The following is a 25,918-nucleotide window of genomic DNA, read 5'->3' as shown; positions in this document are numbered from 1 at the left end:
AATACCCAGAATCCTTTGCATCCATGACACAACCTGACTATATTATACACCCCCACTGGAAAGTGCATACAACGTGTTGCTGGACTGGCAAACGTTTCGTACATGTTGTTGAAGGTGTCAAAGGCAATGGCTTCACAGCACGCCCTTATTCCCGTTATCTGAATGAGAATCATCGGATATTCGCGAGACCGTCAGCGGCTCCCATTGCCTTCTTTACTGAACACGGGTCGAACTAGCTCTTTAAGTGGTAAAGGTCGCCGACTCCGTATATTTAACAACGGGCGGGTGGCGGGCGGTTGTAGTTCTGATAAAATGTTGGTTCGGGTGGATGATGACTTTAGTGATGCGGTCGCGGATGATATAATTGCATATCCGCGCAGCTCTACAATGTACACTCGGGTGCGGCCGCTTAGCAAAGCGGTGTTTTAGGATTAAAAGATTTTCAGCTGATTTTGTAAATATTCATTCCCATCCCTGACCAAACTTCATGAATGTTTTTTGTGACCAACAAGTATGTGCTCCAATCACTCTCTCACCAAAAAATAAGAGTTGTAGAAATTATTGGAAACTCAAGACAGCCATGTTATTATGTTATTCACAAGTGTATGTCAACTTTTGACCACGACTGTAGTTACTCTCCTAGTTGCACAACTGCTTCCTCAAGCCCATACATGGCTTTTGTTAGAACTTTCATTTTCGAAGTGAGTGAGATGGTTGGCCACAGATGCCACTGGACTATCCGGCAGCTGGGGGCGTTTCCACAGCAGCAGAGGCAGAGTACTTACATTTGAGAGGGAGACATTGGAGATAGCACTGCAAAGTGTGAAATGTTCGATGATTTCATTTGGCTTTGGTTCTGACTATTATCCTTACAAGGTAAGGGATTTGGTAATATTGCACAATGTTTACTTTGAGTGTCTCCGCCTGTATTGTTCACCTTTGTTTCCCCTTTTTCAGCTGCTTTGTGAACATGAAGCTGCCAGAATTAAAAGACACAATTAGTCGCTTCAGATTTGCACAATCCTGTGTGGGTCTAAGTGGTTGCCTGTGTGTGTCCTACGCTGTCTGGACACCATTCTGGTTCAAGCAGGAGGGACTCTGGAGGGACTGGAATACCACAAAGGACGACCGAGGCGGTGACGGTGTGGCCTTTGACGGTGAGCACGGAGACCCATTCTAATGCGATTAAGGTTCAGAGAATTGGACCGCGAGGTTGCAGTCTTGCCTCTTTGGAATATGTAAACAAGTTTGAGCTTGTTGATGTGCAAGCGAAGTACATTCTTTTTACCTGCTCAAGTGGAAATGAGACATTCATTTAGCCTGCTGTCATTTTATGTACCATAATAATTCATAATCATGTTAGTTCATATGAATTTACCAAAAAGCAGTAGTTTGTTCTTGCTTTTATTCTGACTGAGAAAAGGAAAGACATGGCCAGAGGTGGGTAGAGTAGCCAAAAACTGTACTCAAGTAAGAGTACTGTTACTTTAGAGATTTATTACTCAAGTAAAAGTAAGGAGTAGTCACCCAAATATTTACTTGAGTAAAAGTAAAAAGTATGTTGTGAAAAAACTACTCAAGTACTGAGTAACTGATGAGTAACCTCATTACAGCAACAAAAAATGCACAAAAACATAAAAAGTAGCAATGAGCAAATTCAGAGCCAGGAATATCTCTTAAGCAAGTAAAACAATAATATTTATTAAATAATAATACATTAAAAATAAAAAAAAGGCAAATTGAGCCACAATAACTTAACAGCACCATAGACTCAGTAGGCATTCATTGATTGATTGATTGAAACTTGTATTAGTAGATTGCACAGTACAGTACATATTCCGTACAATTGACCACTAAATGGTAACACCCCAATAACATTTTCAACGTCAATCAATTATTTAATAAATGACCAAGTCGAGGTGATCTACCTCATATATACATACACACACATATCATATATATTAATATGTCTAGGGTGTACACCGCCTTCCACCCGATTGTAGCTGAGATAGGTGCCAGCGCCCCCCGCGACCTGAAAAGGGAATAAGTGGTAGGAAATGGATGGATGGTTATATATATATATATATATATATATATATATATATATATATATATATATATATATATATATATATATATATACAGTATATAATTTATATTTATTTATTTTGCCGTTTTTGTTTACATCTTAAAAGGTGTTTTACCGAATATACATGCATGTTTAACATATAGATTCCTATCTTTCATGAAGACAAGAATATAAGTTGGTGTATTACCTGATTGTGATGACTTGCATTGATTGGAATCAGACAGTAGTGCTGAAAACGTCCACGTTTTCAAATGGAGGAGAAAAAAAGTTCTTCCTTTCTGTGTAATATCACATGAAAGTCGTTGGTTTTTGGCATCTTATTTGTCCAGCTTCCATATTCGTTTTTATACACTTTACAAGAAATACATTGGCGGCAAACTCCGTAGCTTGCTCGCTTGTTTGCGCTGGCTTTCGGAGACTCTTATTTTGTTAGCGCAGGCGTGATGGAGCGGCGCTTTTATTGTGAAGACAGGAACTGTGCGATCAGTCTTTAGGCTTTTGACGGGAAGTACGGTTGAAATAAAAAGTGTATTTTTTTCTTTACACTTTTGATTGATTGATTGAAACTTTTACAAGTAGATTGCACAGTACAGTACATATTCTGTACAATTGACCACTAAATGGTAACACCCCAATAAGTTTTTCAACTTGTTTAAGTCGGGTCACGTGACCGCCTGGCTCTGTTTGATTGGTCCAACGTCACCAGTGACTACATGTGATTGGTGAAACGCAGGCACGCATAGATCCTACTTTGAAAAACCAAAACAAACATTAATAGATCAATTAAAAAATAAAAAGTAGCAAGTAACGAGCTGAATGTAGATAAATGGAACGGAGTAAAAGTAGCGTTTCTTCTCTATAAATATACTCAAGTAAAAGTAAAATTATGTTGCATTAAAAACTACTCTTAGAAGTACAATTTCTCCCGAAAGTTACTCAAGTAGATGTAACGGAGTAAATGTAGCGCGTTACTACCCACTTCTGGACATGGCCTATTGCCTCAATATTTTCCAGCTGCAGGCATACTATAAGTCAGGAGTCACCAACCTTTTTGAAACCAAGAGCTACTTCTTGGGTACTGATTAATGCGAAGGGCTACCAGTTTGATACACACTTAAATAAATTGCCAGAAATAGCCAATTTGCTCAATTTACCTTTAATAAATAAATCTATATATATATATATATATATATATATATATAAAAAAATGAGTATTTCTGTCCGTCATTCTGTTGTACATTTTTTTTCCTTTTACGGAATGTTTTTTGTAGAGAATAAATGATGGGGAAAAAAAACACTTAATTGAACGGTTTAAAAGAGGAGAAAACACACAAAAAAAATGAAAATAACATTTTGAAACATAGTTTATCTTCAATTTCGACTCTTTAAAATTCAAAATTCAACCGAAAAAAATTTATAGAAAAAATTGCTAATTCGAATCTTTTTGAAAAAAATAAAAAAAATAATTTATGGAACATCATTAGTAATTTTTCCTGATCAAGATTAATTTTAGAATTTTGATGACATGTTTTAAATTGGTTAAAAATCCAATCTGCACTTTGTTATAATATACAACAAATTGGACCAAACTATATTTCCAACAAAGACAAATCATTATTTCTTCTAGATTTTCCAGAACAAAAATTTTAAAAGAAATTTGAAAGTCTTTGAAATAAGATTTAAATTTGATTCTATAGATTTTCTAGATTTGCCGGAATAATTGTTTTGAATTTTAATCATAATAAGTTTTAAGAAATATTTCACAAATATTCTTCATCGAAAAAACAGAATCTAAAATGAAGAATTAATTTAAAATGTGTCTATTATTCCGTACAATAAAAAAAAAACTTCAACATTGATTTAAAATGTCAGGAAAGACGAGAAAGGAATTTAAAAAGGTAAAAAGATATATGTGTTTAAAAATCCTAAAATCATTTTTAAAGTTGTATTTTTTCTCTAAAATTGTCTTTCTGAAAGTTATAAGAAGCAAAGTAAAAAAAAGAAAAAAAGAATTTATTTAAACAAGTGAAGACCGAGTCTTTAAAATATTTTCTTGGATTTTCAAATTCTATTTGAGTTTTGTTTCTCTTAGACTTAAAAATGTCGAGCAAAGCGAGAGCAGCTTGCTAGTAAATAAATAAAATGTAAAAAATAGAGGCAGCTCACTGGTAAGTGCTGCTATTTGAGCTATTTTTAGAACAGGCCAGCGGGCTTCACATCTGGTCCTTACGGGCGACTTGGTGCCCGTTGGTGACCCCTGCTCTAAGTAGAGTTGTACGGTATACCGGTATTAGTATAGTACCGCGATACTATTGAATAATTGTCAGTACTGAAAAGTACCGGTCCGCCAACGCCCCCGTCGTCGTCACGTCGTGTCATTGCTGGTTTACCAGCAGAGGAGCATGTTCCGCAGTGCAAAATCATGGAGTGCTTACAAGTAGACAAAGTGTGTAGACAGAAAATGGAGAACGGACGCATTTTCGCTTGAAAACTAACGATTAAGGTGAAGTTATCACACTGAAACACCCACCGGAAGAGGTGTTTTAAGACACAGCTAGCTAGCTAGCGGCTAAAGTCCAGCTGCAGTCGGCAGTGTCTTAGGTACTTCTAAATCACTAATCCTCGCCTCCATGACGACAAATAAAGTACATTTCTTACAACACTCTTGCCAACCTTAAGACCTCTGATTTCAGGAGGTGTGGGGTGGCAGAGGTGGGACCAAGTCATTGTTTTGCAAGTCACAAGTAAGTCTCAAGTCTTTGCCCTCAAGTCTCGAGTCAAGTCTCGAGTCAAGACAGGCAAGTCCCGAGTCAAGTCCAAAGTCAAGACTGGAAAGTCTCAAGTCAAGTCCCAAGTCCTGCATTTTGAGTTTCGAGTCATTTCAAGTCCTTTTAACCCCAGACTAATATATTTACACAGATTGTGTATGCTTTTAAAACGCTGTATGCATTTATTAAAACAAGTGCATTTGAAACTGCAGGAAAAACATAGTGCTGACATTGCACTTCATAATAGCACTATTAACCCATCATTTTAAACATTTAACTCATTCCTTTACAGAATAAACACATTTTAAAAAAACAAGTGCAACTGTACTTATTTGCACAAACGTGTTAACATTGTATTTCTATGGAATATTGCATTGTAACTAGTTCAACAGCAGTTTCTATCCCGTTCTTACCTTATCTTATTGATCTCATCTCACACTATATATGTGTTTATGTGTGCGTACACATAAAAAACATAAAAAATACATGAACATAACAATGAACAGAGTCGTACTTTTTAGATGTCAGGGCCCTATGGAATATGTACACATATTGTTAATATAGTATACATTTTAACTGACCTTTATTTGACTATGTCTGTCTTTTTGTAGGTGGCTAAAATACGCGGTGCTGCTGACCGCCGTCTAACGTTGCGTTACTGTGTGTGATGCATTCACCAACGTAACGTTATGTGTAGGTACCTCATGCAACCCTGCTTAAAAAAAATCACCTGATAAAAAGCATGAATAAAGTAGCGAACTGCAGTGGAGGCAACAGATTGTCGTGTTTGCAATGACATTATAACCATAGACATCTTATAAGTAGACACAGCATTGGCTGCTATTACGCGAGCAATTTGGCCGCCATCTTGAAGAGGCGACAAGGTGCCAGCGAGCAGCCTAAACTGACAGGTAGAAAACAAAGATGTCGGGCTGTTGTTCAGCGTTTTCCTGCTCAAATGAGAGGACTGTTGAAAATAGGATTCTGGGGCTTACTTTTCATAAGTAAGATTTAACATCAACGTACTATTGGTTGTATTTTGTGAAAATAATATCACCACAGAGTTGAGAAGGAGCAAAGATCTTCAATATTTGTATGTGAAAATCACAAAGAAATCTTTTGGGGGAGGATGACCCCCTACAGGTATTTGGTTTACAAACTTTCAGGCCCACCTAAAACAAAATTCACCAGCCACCACTGATTATGATGCATTCTCATTTTAGGCAAAATATAAGACAATACTCTCTTAACAGTCTAATTGTAACCAGGAATAAGTCTTCAAGTAACAATATTCAAATACTAACTTTGTTGGGTAAAACAGACTTTGGTTTTATTCTGAATCCAGTGAAACAGATTGGTGGTTTTAGTTCATATAAAGACTTTCAGGTGTTTATATATGTTTAAGTATTTGGCTGACACTTTTGTCCAAACCAACATACATAAAAAATACATATAAAACAATCACTGTAAACATTATTATTTAAGGGAAGAATATAATAGAAAATATCAATACAAAGTGTCAAGACAGAATAAACTCTCTGTTGCTGCAAAGAACGGAGATACAGTCTATAGGTCCCTAAGATCTATAGATATCAAATGTATTCATACAGTTTGTGTAGGATATACACATGTATTTATAACTTAATCATATTGTTTCTTCAATTTAAAAATAGCTGACCGTTTTTTTCCCCCTTTTTGGGATTATTATTCCCAGTTTTGATCTCGGACGTCTGGTCACTTATAGCATATAAGAATATTATATTACTGTTAAGCAAACTATGAACACGCCAAAACATGTGTCCTTTATCATAGTTACACGTATGACGAAAAAGCGGGTGGAAATGAGTGGTATTCAGTGAGGTAAAATGAATTAAATGCGCTAACAGTTCATTGCTTCTCACAAATGAATTGCACTGAGTGGAGGGATCACCACTCCAAGATGGCGGCCGCTCGTCACGTCTGCGGCAATAGGCAGTAGCGCTCGATGCTGCGTCTACTTATAAGATGTCTATTTTCATAACGTTAGCAGTGAGTTTACAGCCTCACTGATTTAACTACACAACAAATAAAAGTTACGTTACTCAGCCAATAAACGTTAGCTTTCATTTAAAACTTACCCTTCATTGTGCATCTTGAAATGTCAAACGAAGTAGGAAGTTGTTGCGTCTCCGTCTGAAATCTTCGAACCGCATTCTTTGCATACTGGAAATCGTTTTTTGTTGACCAACTCGTAGTTTTAATCCCCGAACGAAAATATTTTGGGCATAATTTTTCCTCACTGGCGGGTTGTTTGAGAGATCTTCTTCGTTGGTTTTCCTGCAATTTGATTGGCTGAATGCTGTGTGACGAAAATAACGTGGTGTAATTTGATTGGCTGTTGTACTGACAGGTAGCGCGCACACGCTGACAGACACGCGTACACAAAGGAAGATACGGGAGCGCTCCTGAATAACTTTTTAATCGTTGGGTTTTGGGGAAAGTAGCAAGTCATGTCAAGTCAAAAGGCTCAAGTCCAAGTCAAGTCACAAGTCATTGATGTTAAAGTCTAAGTCGAGTTGCAAGTCTTTTTACATTTTGTCAAGTCAAGTCTAAAGTCATCAAATTCATGACTCGAGTCTGACACGAGTCCAAGTCATGTGACTCGAGTCCACACCCCTGGGTGGTGGGTGGGCGTGGTCGGGGGGGGGGGGGCGTGGTTGGTGTCAGGGGTGTGGTTAAGAGGGGAGGAGTATATTTACATCTACAATTCACTAACTCGAGTATTTCATATATATATATATATATATATATATATATATATATATATATATATATATATATATATATATATGTATGTATGAAATACTTGACTTTCATTGAATTCTAGCTATATATATATATATATAAATAACAGATAAATAAAATAAATAGTTGAATTTCAGACGGCACCTATCAAATACACAGTAATAAAAACACATATGTTCTACTAACTGTACTGTGCTTGCTGGTTACTAAAAAAACAACAACACCTACCTTTCACTATTTGAGTAACCTTTGTTCTGCCATTTATTTCTTCATTTTGCTCGTCGACGGTGTAATATATTGGGTTGGAGTCAATAACCAATAAAAGTTATGTCGCTTTACTGTGGGCTTCAGAACAGACTCCCTCACTTGCAGTCAGGTGCCCAACACCACGTAAATCGTTGGCCAATCAAAAAGCAACCCCATAACGCTATAGCCAACATTCACCAGGAGATGGCAACAGACAACATAGAATCACTCTATTACAGACGGCGTCGCCATGGCTGTAACTTCCTCGTTCTTATGCTTTGTCTCCTTGTGTGTGCAGTTTTTTATTCAAATCCGTAGATGTTGTAACGTGATTGTGAAGGCATACGTGAAAAAAAGGATGTCCCCACTCAGGTCCGCAAAGAGCTGGAGGGGGCGTGGCCTCCAGTCCGGCTGAATTTCGGGATAAAATTTCTTCCGTGAGGTTTTAGAGAGAGGCGCTGAATTTCCGGAGTCTCCCGGAAAATCCGGGTTGGTCTCACAATCTTACAAATTTTCAATCTATCAAGATAAAAAAATTATATCAAAATCAAATTACAGTATGTTTTTTATGTAGTTTGAACATTTCCCTCGACTGATGTACTAGCATCGTGTGGTTTATTTTGTACATATGTTGCATCATCTACAAAGATACAAAGAATTGCTATTGTGACATCTAGTGGACACATTTAGAACTATCCATCCATCCATCCATTTTCTACCGCTTATTCCCTTTCGGGGTCGCGGGGGGCGCTGGCGTCTATCTCAGCTACAATCGGGCGGAAGGCGGGGTACACCCTGGACAAGTCGCCACCTCATCACAGGGCCAACACAGATAGACAGACAACATTCACACTCACATTCACACACTAGGGCCAATTTAGTGTTGCCAATCAACCTATCCCCAGGTGCATGTCTTTGGAAGTGGGAGGAAGCCGGAGTACCCGGAGGGAACCCACGCATTCACGGGGAGAACATGCAAACTCCACACAGAAAGATCCCGAGCCTGGATTTGAACCCAGGACTGCAGGACCTTCGTATTGTGAGGCAGACGCACTAACCCCTCTGCCACCGTGAAGCCGACTTATACTTAGCAAACTCATCTTGCGGGGCGGATACAACCTGTTTGCAGGCCTGATCTGGCCATCGGGCCGTAGGTTTAACTCCCCTGGTTTGAACAGACAATGTTCTCTATTTCACAAAAAACTTAAATGCACAAAAAAAATACCATCAACAAGACCAAAGACAAAAACAGCCTTTTTTTCCGTTGTAGCTCCCTCAATGTTTACTTATTTGTCTTATCTGCGGCAACATTGTCATTGTGATGCAGCCCTGGAAGCAGAGAGAGTGTTTGGGGTTTTGTCCTTCCTGTTGGCCCTGAGCACGGGGGCTCTCTCGCTGGTCTTTGCTCTCTGTTGGACATCTCAGACGGTGCGATCCTACTCCAACACCCGCTCTCTACTCATGGTCGGCCAGGCCCTCTACCCCACGACCTTGCTCCTCCTCACCATGTTCTCCACAGGTAACCACAGACCACAGAAGACTTTCTAGTTTTAGGAGGTTCTAGTGCTAACTTTGTTCATTTAAAATACAATGTACACACTAATGCACTTTAAGGTAATAACTGATCTGCAGGGTACATGTTTATTACCTGTACCCTACACCCATTTTGAGTGGGTGTCTAACTTTTCTTTACTGGTATGCAGCACAGCACCATCAGCCCCTTGTTTGTCATTCAAGTGTAACCTTGTGGAAGTTTTTTAAATGTAACATTTTTTTCATTGCCATATGAGACAGTTATTATTGGGTTTTATTACCACTGCCGAGTAACCAGGCGGGCATATATAAAAAAAATGGGTATTTCTGTCTGTCAGTCCGTCGTACATTTTTTTTCCTTTTACGGAATTTTTTTTTGTAAAGAATAAATGATGAAAAAAAACACTTAATTGAACGGTTTAAAAGAGGAGAAAACAGGTAAAAAAAAAAAAAAGAAAATAAAATGTTTAGACATAGTTTATCTTTAATTTCGACTCTTTAAAATTCAAAATTCAACCGGAAACAAAGAAAAGAAAAACAAGCTAATTCTAATTTTTTGAAAAAAATAAATAAATAAATAAATAAATAATAATAATAATTTATGGAACATCATTAGTAATTGTTCCTTCCATCCATCCATCCATCATCTTCCGCTTATCCGAGGTCGGGTCGCGGGGGCAGCAGCCTAAGCAGGGAAGCCCAGACTTCCCTCTCCCCAGCCACTTCGTCTAGCTCTTCCCGGGGGATCCCAAGGTGTTCCCAGGCCAGCCGGGAGACATAGTCTTCCCAACGTGTCCTGGGTCTTCCCCGTGGCCTCCTAATTGGTTGGACGTGCCCTAAACACCTCCCTAGGGAGGCGTTCGGGTTGCATCCTGACCAGATACCCGAACCACCTCATCTGGCTCCTCTCCATGTGGAGGAGCAGCGGCTTTACTTTGAGTTCCTCCCGGATGGCAGAGCTTCTCACCCTATCTCTAAGGGAGAGCCCCGCCACCCGGCGGAGGAAACTCATTTAGGCCGCTTGTACCCGTGATCTTATCCTTTCGGTCATGACCCAAAGCTCATGACCATAGGTGATGATGGGAATGTAGATCGACCGGTAAATTGAGAGCTTTGCCTTCCGGCTCAGCTCCTTCTTCACCACAACGGATCGATACAACGTCCGCATTACTGAAGACGCCGCACCGATCCGCCTGTCGATCTCACGATCCACTCTTCCCCCACTCGTGAACAAGACTCCTAGGTACTTGAACTCCTCCACTTGGGGCAGGGTCTCCTCCCCAACCCGGAGATGGCATTCCACCCTTTTCCGGGCGAGAACCATGGACTCGGACTTGGAGGTGCTGATTCTCATTCCGGTCGCTTCACACTCGGCTGCGAACCGATCCAGCGCAACAGTAATTGTTCCTGATTAAGATTAATTTTAGAATTTTGATGACATGTTTAAAATAGGTTAAAATCCAATCTGCACTTTGTTAGAATATATAACAAAATGGACCAAGCTATATTTCTAACAAAGACAAATTATTTTCAAATTTTCCAGAACAAAAATTTCAAAAGAAATTCAAAAGACTTTGAATTAAGATTTCAATTTGATTCTACATATTTTCTAGATTTGCCAGAATAATTTTTTTGAGTTTTAATCATAATAAGTTTGAAGAAATATTTTACAAAATATTCTTCGTCGAAAAAAACAGAAGCTAAAATTAAGAATTAAATTAAAATGTATTTATTATTCTTTATAATAAAAAATTAATAATTTACTTGAACACTGATTTAAATTGTCAGCAAAGAAGAGGAAGGAATTTAAAAGTTAAAAAGGTACATGTGTTTAAAAACCCTAAAATAATTTTTAAGGTTGTATTTTTCTCTAAAATTGTCTTTCTGAAAGTTATAAGAAGCAAAGTAAAAAAACAAATGAATTTATCTAAACAAGTGAAGACCAAGTCTTTAAAATATTTTCTTGGATTTTCAAATTCTATTTGAGTTTTGTTTCTCTTAGAATAAAAAATATCGAGCAAAGCAAGACCAGCTTGCTAGTAAATAAATAAAATTAAAAAAATAGAGGCAGCTCACTGGTAAGTGCCGCTATTTGAGCTATTTTAAGAACAGGCCAGCGGGCGACTCATCTGGTCCTTACGGGCTACCTGGTGCCCGCGGGCACCGCGTTGGTGACCCCTGGTTTAAAGCAGAGAGTAGTAAACAAACTGTGAATACTGAACTGCAGTTAGGAAAAGAATGAAAGAAAGAAAAGAGAGGCTGATCCACATGATGCTGGACTTGTCCAAAAGTGTTCTTGTATTATTTTCCATCCATCCCATCCATTTTCTACCGCTTATTCCCTTTTGGGGTCGCGGGGGGCGCTGGCGCCTATCTCAGCTACAATCGGGCGGAAGGCGGGGTACACCCTGGACAAGTCGCCACCTCATCTCAGGGCCAACACAGATAGACAGACAACATTCACACACTAGGGCCAATTTAGTGTTGCCAATCAACTTATCCCCAGGTGCATGTCTTTGGAAGTGGGAGGAAGCCGGAGTACCCGGAGGGAACCCACGCATTCACGGGGAGAATCTAAAATGAAGAATTAATTTAAAATGTATCTATTATTCCGTACAATAAAAAAAAAAACTTCAACATTGATTTAAAATGTCAGGAAAGACGAGAAAGGAATTTAAAAAGGTAAAAAGATATATGTGTTTAAAAATCCTAAAATCATTTTTAAAGTTGTATTTTTTCTCTAAAATTGTCTTTCTGAAAGTTATAAGAAGCAAAGAAAAAAAAAAAAAAAGAATTTATTCAAACAAGTGAAGACCGAGTCTTTGAAATATTTTCTTGGATTTTCAAATTCTATTTGAGTTTTGTCTCTCTTACACTTAAAAATGTCGAGCAAAGCGAGACCGGCTTGCTAGTAAATAAATAAAATGTAAAAAATAGAGGCAGCTCACTGGTAAGTGCTGCTATTTGAGCTATTTTTAGAACAGGCCAGCGGGCTTCACATCTGGTCCTTACGGGCGACTTGGTGCCCGTTGGTGACCCCTGCTCTAAGTAGAGTGACCCCTGCTCTAAGTAGAGTTGTACGGAGGGAACCCACGCAGTCACGGGGAGAACATGCAAACTCCACACAGAAAGATCCCGAGCCTGGATTTGAACCCAGGACTGCAGGACCTTCGTATTGTGAGGCAGACGCACTAACCCCTCTGCCACCGTGAAGCCCCTTGTATTATTTTGTTCCTTTCAAATATATATTGCATGCACACCCTAAAATGTGCTTTTAATTTAATGTTTTTTGTGTTACCAGACGGCCTTTTTTGTGCTGGTTTTGTTTAAATTCAAACTACAAATACAAGCAGACTTTTATGAGTTCCTGATTTACATACCCTCAAGGGTGGCATGTTTTTAAATAGGCTTTTTAATTTTCTTGTTCATTAGCATAAAAACCCTTTTGTAATGCTCTCGGCATTCAATAATAGGCCTTAAAGACCTTCTTTTTGGTGTAACTCCTGGTGTTAATTATTTTCTCTTCCATCGACAGGTTTCTTCTTCCTCCTCAGCTGGTCAATATTCACCTATCATCATAGGGAAGAAATCAAGCAGGACTTCTCCTCCTTGGGCTCCTCCTATTGGTTCGGGGCTTTAGGCTGGACCCTGCTATTAGTTGTGGAGACGATCATCTTTGTGGCCGAGCAAGTGATCGTGCCGGACATTCTGGAAGACCTGGAAAAAGCAGTGCGGTCATGGCGGGTCACTTCTAAGCCGAGTCGCTGCTTCAGCGATGGGTATTGTCATCCTGCACACAGTCACAATAAACTAGCGCCAAAGAGGTTCATGTCAGCACCCGGACAACTTCACATGAACACACAGACTTAGAGGGACATATACAAACATAAGGACCCATTGTCCCGTTTGCGCTTTAGTGTTTTTTTACCCACTTGAAGTTACGCACGTTTCTCCACCGATCCTGCCTGCGGACACGCTCACCTTGTGTACAGTAAGTCAGGCCAAAGTGCGTAAATCGTGAATGAAGGCAGGCTCTTCACTAAAGGATAGGATAGGATAGGATCGGTCTTTATTGTCATCGCACAAGTACAACAAAACTTTGTTTTCAGCACAAACCTGTTCAAGATTAGACAAACAAACAGTGTACAGGCTTACAGAACAAGAACGCTGATGGGTCGCCATAAGGCGCCCCGTAAAAGATGGGAAAAAGGTCAACGCTGGGGAAGGATGAGTAAAACTCTGTACTCAGCCATGCAATCATTTGTCCATATAGTTGCATGTGTGTGTGTGTGTGTGTGTGTGTGTGTGTGTGTGTGTTTCTGTTTGGTATCTGTGTCCGTGCGTATGTACACTATATTGTCAAAATACGAAGGTCCTGCAGTCCTGGGTTCAAATCCACGCTCGGGATCTTTCTGTGTGGCGTTTGCATGTTCTCCCCGTGAATGCGTGGGTTCCCTCCGGGTACTCCGGCTTCCAAAGACATGCACCTGGGGATAGGTTGATTGGCAACACTAAATTGGCCCTAGTGTGTGAATGTGAGTGTGAATGTTGTCTGTCTATCTGTGTTGGCCCTGCGATGAGGTGGCGACTTGTCCAGGGTGTACCCCGCCTTCCGCCCGATTCTAGCTGGGATAGGCGCCAGCGCCCCCCGCGACCCCGAAAGGGAATAAGCGGTAGAAAATGGATGGATGGATGGATTTGACCACCAAGCCAAATGATCTTAATCAGGTGTCCTAATCACTTGTCCCGGCCACAGGTGTATAAAATCAAGCACTTATGCATGGAGACTGTTTCTACAAGCATTTGTGAAAGAATGGGCCGCTCTCAAGAGCTCAGTGATTTCCAGTGTAAAACGGTCATCGGATGCCACCTGTGCGACAAAACCAGTCCTGAAACTGTCGGCTTTATAATAAGAAAATGGAACCGTTTGGGAACAACAGCAACTCAGCCAACAAGTGGTGGGCTATGACAGAGGGCTCAGCGGAGGAATTATGGTGTAGGGTTGTTTTTCAGGAGTTGGGTTTGGCTCCTTAGTTCATGTGAAAGGAACTTTGAATGCTCCGGGATACCAAAACATTTTGGACAATTCCATGCTCCCAACCTTGTGGGAACAGTTTGGAGCGGGCGCCTTCCTCTTCTAACCTGACTGTGCACCAGTGCACAAAGCAAGGTCCATAAATACATGGATGACAGAGGATAGGATAGGATCGGTCTTTATCGTCATCGCACAAGTACAACAAAACTTTGTTTTCAGCACAAACCTGTTCAAGATTAGACAAACAAACAGTGTACAGGCTTACAGAACAAGAACGCTGATGGGTCGCCATAAGGCGCCCCGTAAAAGATGGGAAAAAGGTAAACGCTGGGGAAGGATGAGTAAAAAAATACAATCTAGACTGGGCTCCTAAGGAAGCCCAGTCTGGAGTGGGAAAAAACCTCCATAGCAAAGCACATATACATATTACAACATACATCTCGAGATATCTAGCAACAGAGGGAAGGTAGTTCAAGGTCATGGTGGTAGGTCGCAACTCTCAGGCGCTGACCCTCCATTCATCACCCCTACGGGATTTGCGTCGAGGGCGTTGGGTTGGAGGTGTTGAATGAGTGGCATATATTTTTTTGTGTGTGTGTGTGTGTGTATAAGCCCGTAGTGTGTCTCTGTTCCGCGGCCTTGATGTATTGTGCAGTCGCTAGTCCAAAGTCAACAACAACAGGTGTGTGTCCATGAGAGACAAGAAGGGAGTTTGTTGTGTCTTCGCTGCAGTGTCCTTTGGGAGAGTCTCGAAGCCAGGGAAACAATCCAAGTTAGAATGATTTTGTATGCGAGTGAAAATAAAATTAGCTTTTCACTCCAAATTGTCTATGACTGGTCCTCAAAAAATCCACAGTTCTTCCCGCATCCTCCAATCATTTGTGGCAGCTTTGGGGTACTTTGAAGACTGCCAGCAACTTCCAATTTGTCGACAAACCAGAGCAACGCTTACTCCAATCAGCAGATGTCCTTCCATCCATCCATCCATCCATCATCTTCTGCTTATCCGAGGTCGGGTCGCGGGGGCAGCAGCCTAAGCAGGGAAGCCCAGACTTCCCTATCTCCAGCCACTTCGTCTAGCTCTTCCCGGGGGATCCCGAGGCGTTCCCAGGCCAGCCGGGAGACATAGTCTTTCCAACGTGTCCTGGGTCTTCCCCGTGGCCTCCTACCAGCTGGACGTGCCCTAAACACATCCCTAGGGAGGCGTTCGGGTGGCATCCTGACCAGATGCCCGAACCACCTCATCTGGCTCCTCTCGATGTGGAGGAGCAGCGGCTTTACTTTGAGCTCCTCCCGGATGGCAGAGCTTCTCACCCTATCTCTAAGGGAGAGACCCGCCACCCGGCGGAGGAAACTCATTTCGGCCGCTTGTACCCGTGATCTTATCCTTTCGGTCATGACCCAAAGCTCATGACCATAGGTGAGGATGGGAACGTAGATCGACCGGTAAATTGAGAGCTTTGCCTTCCGGCTCAGCTCCTTCTTCACCACAACGGATCGGTACAACGTCCGCATTACTGAAGACGCCGCACCGATCCGCCTGTCGATCTCACGATCCACTCTTCCCCCACTCGTGAACAAGACTCCTAGGTACTTGAACTCCTCCACTTGGGGCAGGGTCTCCTCCCCAACCCGGAGATGGCACTCCACCCTTTTCCGGGCGAGAACCATGGACTCGGACTTGGAGGTGCTGATTCTCATTCCGGTCGCTTCACACTCGGCTGCGAACCGATCCAGTGAGAGCTGAAGATCCCGGCCAGATGAAGCCTGTTGTCATAATTCCGAATAGGTGGATATCTTCACGTCCTCGACAGAAAAGGGTCACCAGGCACGCGGCCCTCCTTCTTCTCCCAAGAGTCCGTGGTGTGTCCAGCAACAACCGCTTCGTCACGACAACAGGTTCTCCCAAACCCAAGATCTTGTCAATTTTGTTGAGGCCGGTTAAATAGTTCCAATGTTTAGATTTGGAGAGCAGTGCAAACAGAGGCAACAAGAAAGTTAAGACAAGACAAGACAAAGAAGCAAGCAGGAGAGGAAAGGGGAGCGTCCACCCTGAATGAGTGCCAGAGAGAAAAAGGGCAGACTTTGCCACAAAGACTTTTTTTGGTTGCATGATGGAGTTTTACAAAGACTTGTGAAATGGGCTGCGCTATATGGACCAAAACTGGTACCCCAATATATTTAGTTGGAAGACCAGTATCTGATATATACCGGTTCTAGTGTTGTCCCGATAACGATATTTTGGTACTAAGATGATTGATACTTTTCTAAATAAAGGGGATCACAAAAAATTTCATTATTGGCTTTATTTTAGCAAAAAAATCTTATGGTACATTAAACATATGTTTATTATTACAAGTTTGTCCTTTAATAAAATAGTGAACATACAAGACAACTTGTCTTTAAGTAGTAAGCAAACAAAGGATTCAAATTTAGTCTGCTGACATGCGGTAACATATGTCATTTTCCATTCTAGTATTTTGTCAAAATTATTAAGGACAAGTGACGATCGAGCAAACATGTCGACCGGCAGTTTTCGGTGAGAAAATTGTGGAAATAAGTCGCCTCTTACCGGTGCGCAGCGGAGCTTCTGTCGTGCTGCAGCTGCCGTTGACTTCCCTCAGAGACTGGCGTCAAGACACCCGTGGACACACCCCTCTGACTATCAGGTACTATTAAACTCACTAAAACACTAGCAAACACAATAGAACGATAAGGGATTTCCCAGAATTATCCTAGTAAATGTGTCTAAAAACATCTGAATCGCTCCCAATGCAATCGCCTTTTCTTTTTTTTTTACTTTTTTTTTTCTTCCTAGTCCGTCACTCTAAATTTCCTCATCCACGAATCTTTCATCCTCGTTAAAATTAATGGGGAAATTGTCGCTTTCTGGGTCTGAATAGCTTTTGCTGCTGGAGGCTCACATCATAAACAATGTGAGGATGTGAAGAGCCCTACAACCAGTGACGTCACGCGCACATCGTCTGCTACTTCCGGTAAAGGCAAGGCTTTTTTATTAGCGAACAAAAGTTGCGATTTTTATGGTCGATGTTCTCCACTAAATCCTTTCAGCAAAAATATGGCAATATCACGAAATGATCAAGTATGACACATAGAATGGACCTGCTATCCCCGTTTAAATAAGAAAATCTCATTTCAGTAGGCCTTTAAGTATTAATCTACTTGTCTATTTATTGTTAATATCTGCTTACTTTCTCTTTTAACATTTTCTATCCACACTTCTGTTAAAATGTAATAATCACTTATTCTTCTGCTGTTTGACACATTACATTAATTTTGGATGATACCACAAATTTAGGTATCGATCAGATACTAAGTAATTACATGATTATACATTGGTCATATTCAAAATCCTTATGTGTGCAGGGACATATTTCCCGAGTTTATAAACATAATATAAATAAATAAAAAACGAAATCCATGAAAAACAGTTTGAATGAGAAAAAAAGTATCAATTTTATTTATTGGTTGTACTTGTATAGCGCTTTTCTACCTTCAAGGTACTCAAAGCGCTTTGACAATCCAGGCATTCAATCAATCAATCAATCAATGTTTATTTATATAGCCCCAAATCACAAATGTCTCAAAGGACTGCACAAATCATTACGACTACAACATCCTCGGAAGAACCCACAAAAGGGCAAGGAAAACTCACACCCAGTGGGCAGGGAGAATTCACATCCAGTGGGACGCCAGTGACAATGCTGACTATGAGAAACCTTGGAGAGGACCTCAGATGTGGGCACCCCCCCCCCCCCCCCCCCTCTCTAGGGGACCGAAAGCAATGGATGTCGAGCGGGTCTAACATGATACTGTGAAAGTTCAATCCATAGTGGCTCCAAGACAGCAGCGAGAGTTCAGTTCAAGCGGATCCAAGACAGCAGCGAGAGTCCCGTCCACAGGAAACCATCTCAAGCGGAGGCGGATCAGCAGCGTAGAGATGTCCCCAATCGATACAGGCGAGCGGTCCATCCTGGGTCCCGACGAGCGGTCCATCCTTGGTCTCGACTCCGGACAGCCAGTACTTCATCCATGGTCATCGGACCGGACCCCCTCCACAAGGGAGGGGGGGACATAGGAGAAAGAAAAGAAGCGGCAGATCAACTGGTCTAAAAAGGAGGTCTATTTAAAGGCTAGAGTATACAGATGAGTTTTAAGGTGAGACTTAAATGCTTCTACTGAGATAGCATCTCGAACTGTTACCGGGAGGGCATTCCAGAGTACTGGAGCCCGAACGGAAAACGCTCTATAGCCCGCAGACTTTTTTTGGGCTCTAGGAATCACTAATAAGCCGGAGTCCTTTGAACGCAGATTTCTTGCCGGGACATATGGTACAATACAATCGGCAAGATAGGATGGAGCTAGACCGTGTAGTATTTTATACGTAAGTAGTAAAACCTTAAAGTCACATCTTAAGTGCACAGGAAGCCAGTGCAGGTGAGCCAGTACAGGTATATATGTATGTATATATGTATATAAAGGTATATACAGTACAGGCGTAATGTGATCAAACTTTCTTGTTCTTGTCAAAAGTCTAGCAGCCGCATTTTGTACCAACTGTAATCTTTTAATGCTAGACATGGGGAGACACGAAAATAATACGTTACAGTAATCGAGACGAGACGTAACAAACGCATTGCTTGTCATGTGTACGTGTGTTGCCATGGTGATCTAGTGTGTCAATGAAAGCTATGGCAGCTTTTTCTTCCTGGCTGGATATGAGTAATACTCTGTAGATGAAACTTTATTTTCAAGTTATTATAACCACACTCATGTTATTTGTGATGTTAAGAGTTATGTTTCATACAAATTAGGGTTGTACCAATACTAATATTTTGGGATCGGTACCAAAATGTATTTCGATACTTTCCTAAATAAAGGGGACAGCAAAGAATGACAACTAGACAATTTTTTTTAGTAGTAAGTAAGCAAACAAAAGGCTTCCTTATTTTTCTGCTGAGGTTTGCATTAACCTATGGACAAAGAGGTAACAGGGAGAGAGCAAGTACGCGGGAGGGGAAACCAGCGATGGGATGCTTACTCCAAAGAGAAACTGCGTTCCAGCTTGGGTTCCATGGGGCCGCTGGTCTTTATGCTGCTCGTCTTGATTAGTCCCAAGTGCGCTGATTGCCCGGGCCGCGGCAGAAACTTTATTGCAGAGAGAACATAATGAAACTTATGTTTAATTAGACCTAGTTAATTCAAACTATAGTGAACAAAAAATGTACTAAAACACAAACGTTGCGACCTTGAGAAAAATGTAAACCTAAATTAATTTTTAAACTAAGCCAAAGTTTTAAACAGAAAGGGATTGAACCATTTTATCTTATTATTTATGCACTGTATGTCTATGTTTTTATTTTCTAATTATAAGTCGTCAGTTAAAACTTACTTTTGGTCTGTGGTCTTTTACTACACTTAAAGGCCTACTGAAATGAGATGTTCTTATTTAAACGGGGATAGCAGGTCATTCTATGTGTCATACTTGATCATTTCGTGATATTGCCATATTTTTGCTGAAAGGATTTAGTACCGGAAGTAGCAGACAATGTGCGTGTGACGTCACGGGTTGTAGGGCTCCTCACATCCTCACATTATTCATAATCATAGCCACCAGCAGCAAGAGCGATTCGGACCGAGAAAACGACGATTTTCTCATTAATTTGAGCGAGGATGAAAGATTTGTGGATGAGGAAAGTTAGAGTGAAGTAAAAAACAAACAAAAAAAAGGCGACGGCAGTGGGAGCGATTCAGATGTTATTAGACACATTTACTAGGATAATTCTAGAAAATCCCTTATTTGCTTATTGTGTTACCAGTGTTTTAGTGAGATTATAAAGTCATACCTCAAAGTCAGAGGGCTGCGGTGACCGACAGTGTCTCTGAGGAAAGCCATATGAAGGAGCCAAGAAAGTCACAGCTGCCTTTTTGACAGCTGCTGCAGGAGGACGCAAACTCCGCTCAAGTCTCCGGTAAGAGCCGACTTAATATCACTATTTTTTAATCCAAAAACTTGCTGGTTGACATGTGGTAGAGAAACATGTTCGCTTGACCGCTCTGTTCCCTATTAAAGCTTCACAACAAACAAAGAAACACCAGCTGTGTTTTGGTTGCTAAAGACAGCTGCAATACACCGCTTTCCACCAACAGCATTCTTCTTTGACGTCTCCATTATTAATTGAACAAATCGCAAAAGATTCAGCAACACAGATGTCCAAATTACTGTGTAGTTATGCGATTAAAGCAGATGACTTTTAGCCGTGAGTGGTGCTGGGATTAAATGTCCGCTCCAACCAATAACGTCACAAACGCGCGTCATCAGAAGCGTCATCATTCCGCGACGTTTTCAACAGGATACCTCGTGGGCAATTTAGTAAACTAAAGCGGCCGTATTGGCATGTGTTGCAATGTTAATATTTCATCATTGATATATAAACTATCAGACTGCATGGTGGGTAGTAGTGGCTTTCAGTAGGCCTTTAAGACAAAAATGTATCCAGTAGTTGAATCTTGCTAAACTTAGAGCAATAAAGGGAATACTAGATTAGTATATTACTCTGTAATTACCACTTTTCTTCCAGATGGAGAGTATTTTGGTTGATGTGTTCAAAATAAAGGATGAGACCAAAACTATTAATATCCTAATCCTTCTTTGTACTGAAAAAATGTAGTTTATTCATAGAAAAGTAGAGTTCCCACCACAGAACATGGATCAGGCTTGTTAGTTTTCCCCATGTTTACCAATTCTAAACCATTTGTTTTCATTATTTGAGTATCCGAAGGCAAATAAACAGAATACAAAAACATCCGTTTTAGCTAAATAAACATGTTTTTTTGAAATCCAACTGTTTGTTGTATTAGGCACAACAATATATTGTTACGTCACAAGTGAAAAATGTGTTGCCAGCATAAAGTTGCAGCTGCCAAGCATTTTGACCACCAGACGACAGACCGCCTGCAAAGATGTTATTTAATGTTGTCTCGCACGTTCCCACAAGGAGACCGAGCAGGGGGGGTTCTCAGCTACTTATGCTCGTATTTTCATTGTGCCAAAGTGGGAGAAATTAAGTAGCTCCAGCTTTGTTAATTGGGCGTTAATCAGGTGATGCGCTGATTAAAAGGCAGTTTCGCCCTGTTGGACCCTGCTAATGAGTTTGTTATTAAATCCACAGAGTGTTTTGCTCTCTTTTTCAATTTAACAACAGGGTACTGCTTAATTGCAGTGCAAATGAGGCAAATGTCCTTGAGGGTCACCCTGAATCAGCACAGAAACCACAAAAAGGAATCTTGCACAAGGCCAAACGCGCCACACCTGGACCCACTTACGGTAACACCTAAAGCACGGTGTGTTTGGTTCGTGTGAGCGCCTGCACCAGTGTTGGCGTTAACGCGCTTTTTGTGTCTTTTTATGCATCGAAATCAGAAAGGACGCAGATCATTTTTTTTAACCAATTATCACTTTCCACCGGTATTTTGTTTTGTTTATATTTGCCGGGTCCATCCATCCATCCATTTTCTACCGCTTATTCCCTTTTGGGGTCGCGGGGGGCGCTGGCGCCTATCTCAGCTACAATCGGGCGGAAGGCGGGGTACACCCTGGACAAGTCGCCACCTCATCGCAGGGCCAACACAGATAGACAGACAACATTCACACTCACATTCACACACTAGGGCCAATTTAGTATTTGCCGGGTCAAATTATTGATTTTAATCGACTTCAAAGTAATGCACTTTCTGGTACAATTTCTTAAAATTTTAATTCGCCGAAAGATATATCGATCACAAATACTGCATTTCCAGTATTAGGACTCCCAATCCAATCCAATCCACTTTATTTATGTAGAACATTTAAACAACAAACATGTTTCCAAAGTGCTGCACAAAAATATTAAAAACAAGATTCAGTGGCGTAGTGGTTAGAGTGTCCGCCCTGAGATCGGTAGGTTGTGACTTCATACCAAAGACTATAAAAATAGGACCTATTACCTCCCTGCCTGGTACTCAGCATCAAGGGTTGGAATTGGGGGTTAAATCATCAAAAATGATTCCCGGGCGCGGCACCGCTTCTGCCCACTGCTCCCCTCACTTCCCAGGGGGGGATCAAGGGTGATGGGTCAAATGCAGAGAATAATTTCGCCACACCTAGTGTGTGTGTGACAATCATTGGTACTTTAACTTTTTAACTAAATGCCATCCTTAGCTCCACCAATGACTGAAAAAACCAAAATAAATAAATATAAAAACAATATAAAAATCAATATGATTAAAAATTATTTAAAGGTCAAAACATCCATCCATCCATCCATCATCTTCCGCTTATCCGAGGTCGGGTCGCGGGGGCAACAGCCTAAGCAGGGAAACCCAGACTTCCCTCTCCCCAGCCACTTCGTCTAGCTCTTCCCGGGGGATCCCGAGGCGTTCCCAGGCCAGCCGGGAGACATAGTCTTCCCAACGTGTCCTGGGTCTTCCCCGTGGCCTCCTACCAGCTGGACGTGCCCTAAACACCTCCCTAGGGAGGCGTTCGGGTGGCATCCTGACCAGATGCCCGAACCACCTCATCTGGCTCCTCTCGATGTGAAGGAGCAGCGGCTTTACTTTGAGTTCCTCCCGGATGGCAGAGCTTCTCACCCTATCTCTAAGGGAGAGCCCCGCCACACGGCGGAGGAAACTCATTTGGGCCGCTTGTACCCGTGATCTTATCCTTTCGGTCATGACCCAAAGCTCATGACCATAGGTGAGGATGGGAACGTAGATCGACCGGTAAATTGAGAGCTTTGCCTTCCGGCTCAGCTCCTTCTTCACCACAACGGATCGGTACAACGTCCGCATTACTGAAGACGCCGCACCGATCCGCCTGTCGATCTCACGATCCACTCTTCCCCCACTCGTGAACAAGATTCCTAGGTACTTCAACTCCTCCACTTGGGGCAGGGTCTCCTCCCCAACCCGGAGATGGCATTCCACCCTTCTCCGGGCGAGAACCATGGACTCGGACTTCGAGGTGCTGATTCTCATTCCGGTCGCTTCACACTCGGCTGCGAACCGATCCAGCGAGAGCTGAAGATCCCGGTCAGATGAAGCCATCAGGACCACATCATCTGCAAAAAGCAGAGACCTAATCCTGCGGTTACCAAACCGGAACCCCTCAACGCCTTGACTGCGCCTAGAAATTCTGTCCATAAAAGTTATGAACAGAATCGGTGACAAAGGACAGCCTTGGCGGAGTCCAACCCTCACTGGAAATGTGTCCGACTTACTGCCGGCAATGCGAACCAAGCTCTGGCACTGATCGTACAGGGAGCGGACCGCCACAATAAGACAGTCCGATACCCCATACTCTCTGAGCACTCCCTACAGGACTTCCCGAGGGACACGGTCGAATGCCTTCTCCAAGTCCACAAAGCACATGTAGACTGGTTGGGCAAACTCCCATGCACCCTCAAGAACCCTGCCGAGAGTATAGAGCTGGTCCACAGTTCCACGACCAGGACGAAAACCACACTGTTAAAACAATAAATAAATAAAAAAAAAATGGTGTTATTGTTTTCGTCACAGTGAGCAATAAACCCCAGAAGCCAAGCTTCAATAAAAAGTGGCTTCAGAAGCCACTTATGAAGATGGAAAGATGTTTTGCTCGCCACGTAAACGGGCTAAAAAAAGAATACCTATATAACCGGGTGCACTGATTTTCAGAAATATCCAGCCTCACGACACACCAAGAAACAGCCTCCAATTTGGGTCTCTACAGTTCCGCTCTTTGGTCGGAATGACAAGGCCGTTAAATTGTGACAACTTTTTATTTATATTTTCCACAAAGCCAACAAGACATCCACCATGCTAGTAACACTCCTGAACATGCTAGCGCTCCCTCTCCTAACTTGCCCACTCACTTACACACGTCATTCACCCCACATAGCTTCTTCTTAAAAGAGGAACACACATCTTATGGCCCTCACAAAGCCAGAGATGAACTGTTGGAGGCAGTGGGCCCCATTCAGCAATAAGTTCCCAACTTTTGCTCTCATGTTTCTTCCCAGTGATTTCCTAAGAGGAGTCCATTCAAATTCCTGACGTGTTCTTAAACCGCCAAACTGTCAATATCAAATGGTTAGCGCATGGGTGTGTATCATAATTTGCATATAAACACGCCCTTATTTCCCCAATATGCATTTGTAAACACCCTTAACCCTTCTATTATGTTAAGGGTCAATTTGACCCATTTCAGTTTTTGTGTTGATCAAAGTACTGGTTATCCTTTCTTTGTCTTGCTGAAATTTGGTGACTTTTCCTCACCTAGGGTCATGAACTGGTGTGTAAAATCTGGACACTTTGATGTGTAGTGGAATGTCTTGCAAAGTGTGTATACAAAGATGATGTTGTGGGTCATTTTGACCCATACGCTTTAATGTGGGTAAATAGCTTTTTCGATCCAGAATAAACATGTCTCCTTGACGTACTTTTTACTTTGATGTACAATTGTTTGTATTTTGATTACCTCTGAGACCCAGAGCCAGGTGTGTGAAGAGAGGGAACTTTCTCACACTTGTCCTTGTCACTGTTATCATGTCATCTCTTTGACACACTCACCAAAAATGAGCTCCAGAAGGATGACATTTTAGAATACAAGGGTTAATTCCGTAATTTGCATAGGTAAAGCCCCTTGATTCCCCGTTTACCTGTATGTCATCTTTTTTGTAAGGGGCGCTGGAAGCCGGCAGACCCGTCAGCGATCCTGTTCTGTCTCCCTGTAATGTTTGTCTGATCTTGAATGGGATTGTGCTGAAAATTGTAATTTTCCTGAAGGAACTCTCCTGACGGAATAAATAAAGTACTATCTAATCTAATCTAATCTAATATAAGGGCACAATTCCGGCGGAAAAGCCGAACTTAAAACACGGAGAAAACACAAACAGATTACAGAAGACAAATTCGTATTGTCCCGCGGGGGAAATACAAAGTGTCAAAACGTAAGTTTAAGAAAGGGGGGACAGCTGAGGTAGCCTAAAGCTTTCAAACAAATATTCGTCACTTCGGGCAAATAGGGCTACATGGTCGTGAAATATGCGCTCCCTGCCCAGGTCACAATCTGCGGCATCTTGATTTTGTTCTTACCCACGAACAAATCCAGGCTAAGAAAACATTGGTGAATACGAAAATCTCCTTAAAAACTTTGTAAGTCGGCCTAAGAACAACAATTTTTCTCAAGAACGGTTGCTGAATGGGGCCCATTTGAGTGCCACTGTATTAAATGACATTGAAACTAACTTGGCAAATTTTAAGTTTGTTGGGATTATTTTCCATGAAAGTGTAGATGTAGCAGTTTTATAAGGACTGATGATCTACATACTGCTGAGAATAATCGATTACATTTGTCATATGCATGTATGCCCTGGCACACGATTATCATCATTTAATGACCAAACCAAAACACTTTTTACACAT

General features: G+C 41.5%; 1 protein-coding gene across 2 annotated transcripts; it reads left to right on the top strand.

Annotated features, from left to right (window-relative positions):
• Positions 1 to 734: 734 nt before the first annotated feature.
• On the top strand, positions 735 to 15,279 carry LOC133563509 (uncharacterized). Of its 2 annotated transcripts, XM_061917670.1 has the most exons (5): positions 735 to 876; positions 958 to 1,157; positions 4,783 to 4,833; positions 9,215 to 9,406; positions 12,956 to 15,279. In XM_061917670.1, the coding sequence occupies exons 2-5, from the start codon at positions 971 to 973 to the stop codon at positions 13,288 to 13,290; spliced, it is 765 nt and encodes a 254-aa protein (XP_061773654.1). In that variant the 5' UTR covers positions 735 to 876; positions 958 to 970; the 3' UTR covers positions 13,291 to 15,279. The 2 variants fall into 2 exon arrangements, with proteins under 2 accessions (XP_061773654.1, XP_061773655.1); XM_061917671.1 differs by lacking the exon at positions 4,783 to 4,833.
• Positions 15,280 to 25,918: the final 10,639 nt, after the last annotated feature.

Source organism: Nerophis ophidion, linkage group LG12 (assembly GCF_033978795.1).
Source record: "Nerophis ophidion isolate RoL-2023_Sa linkage group LG12, RoL_Noph_v1.0, whole genome shotgun sequence".
Taxonomy (NCBI): Eukaryota; Metazoa; Chordata; class Actinopteri; order Syngnathiformes; family Syngnathidae; genus Nerophis; species Nerophis ophidion.
Note: the sequence above shows the minus strand (reverse complement) of the source record. Positions and strands in the feature narration are given on the sequence as shown.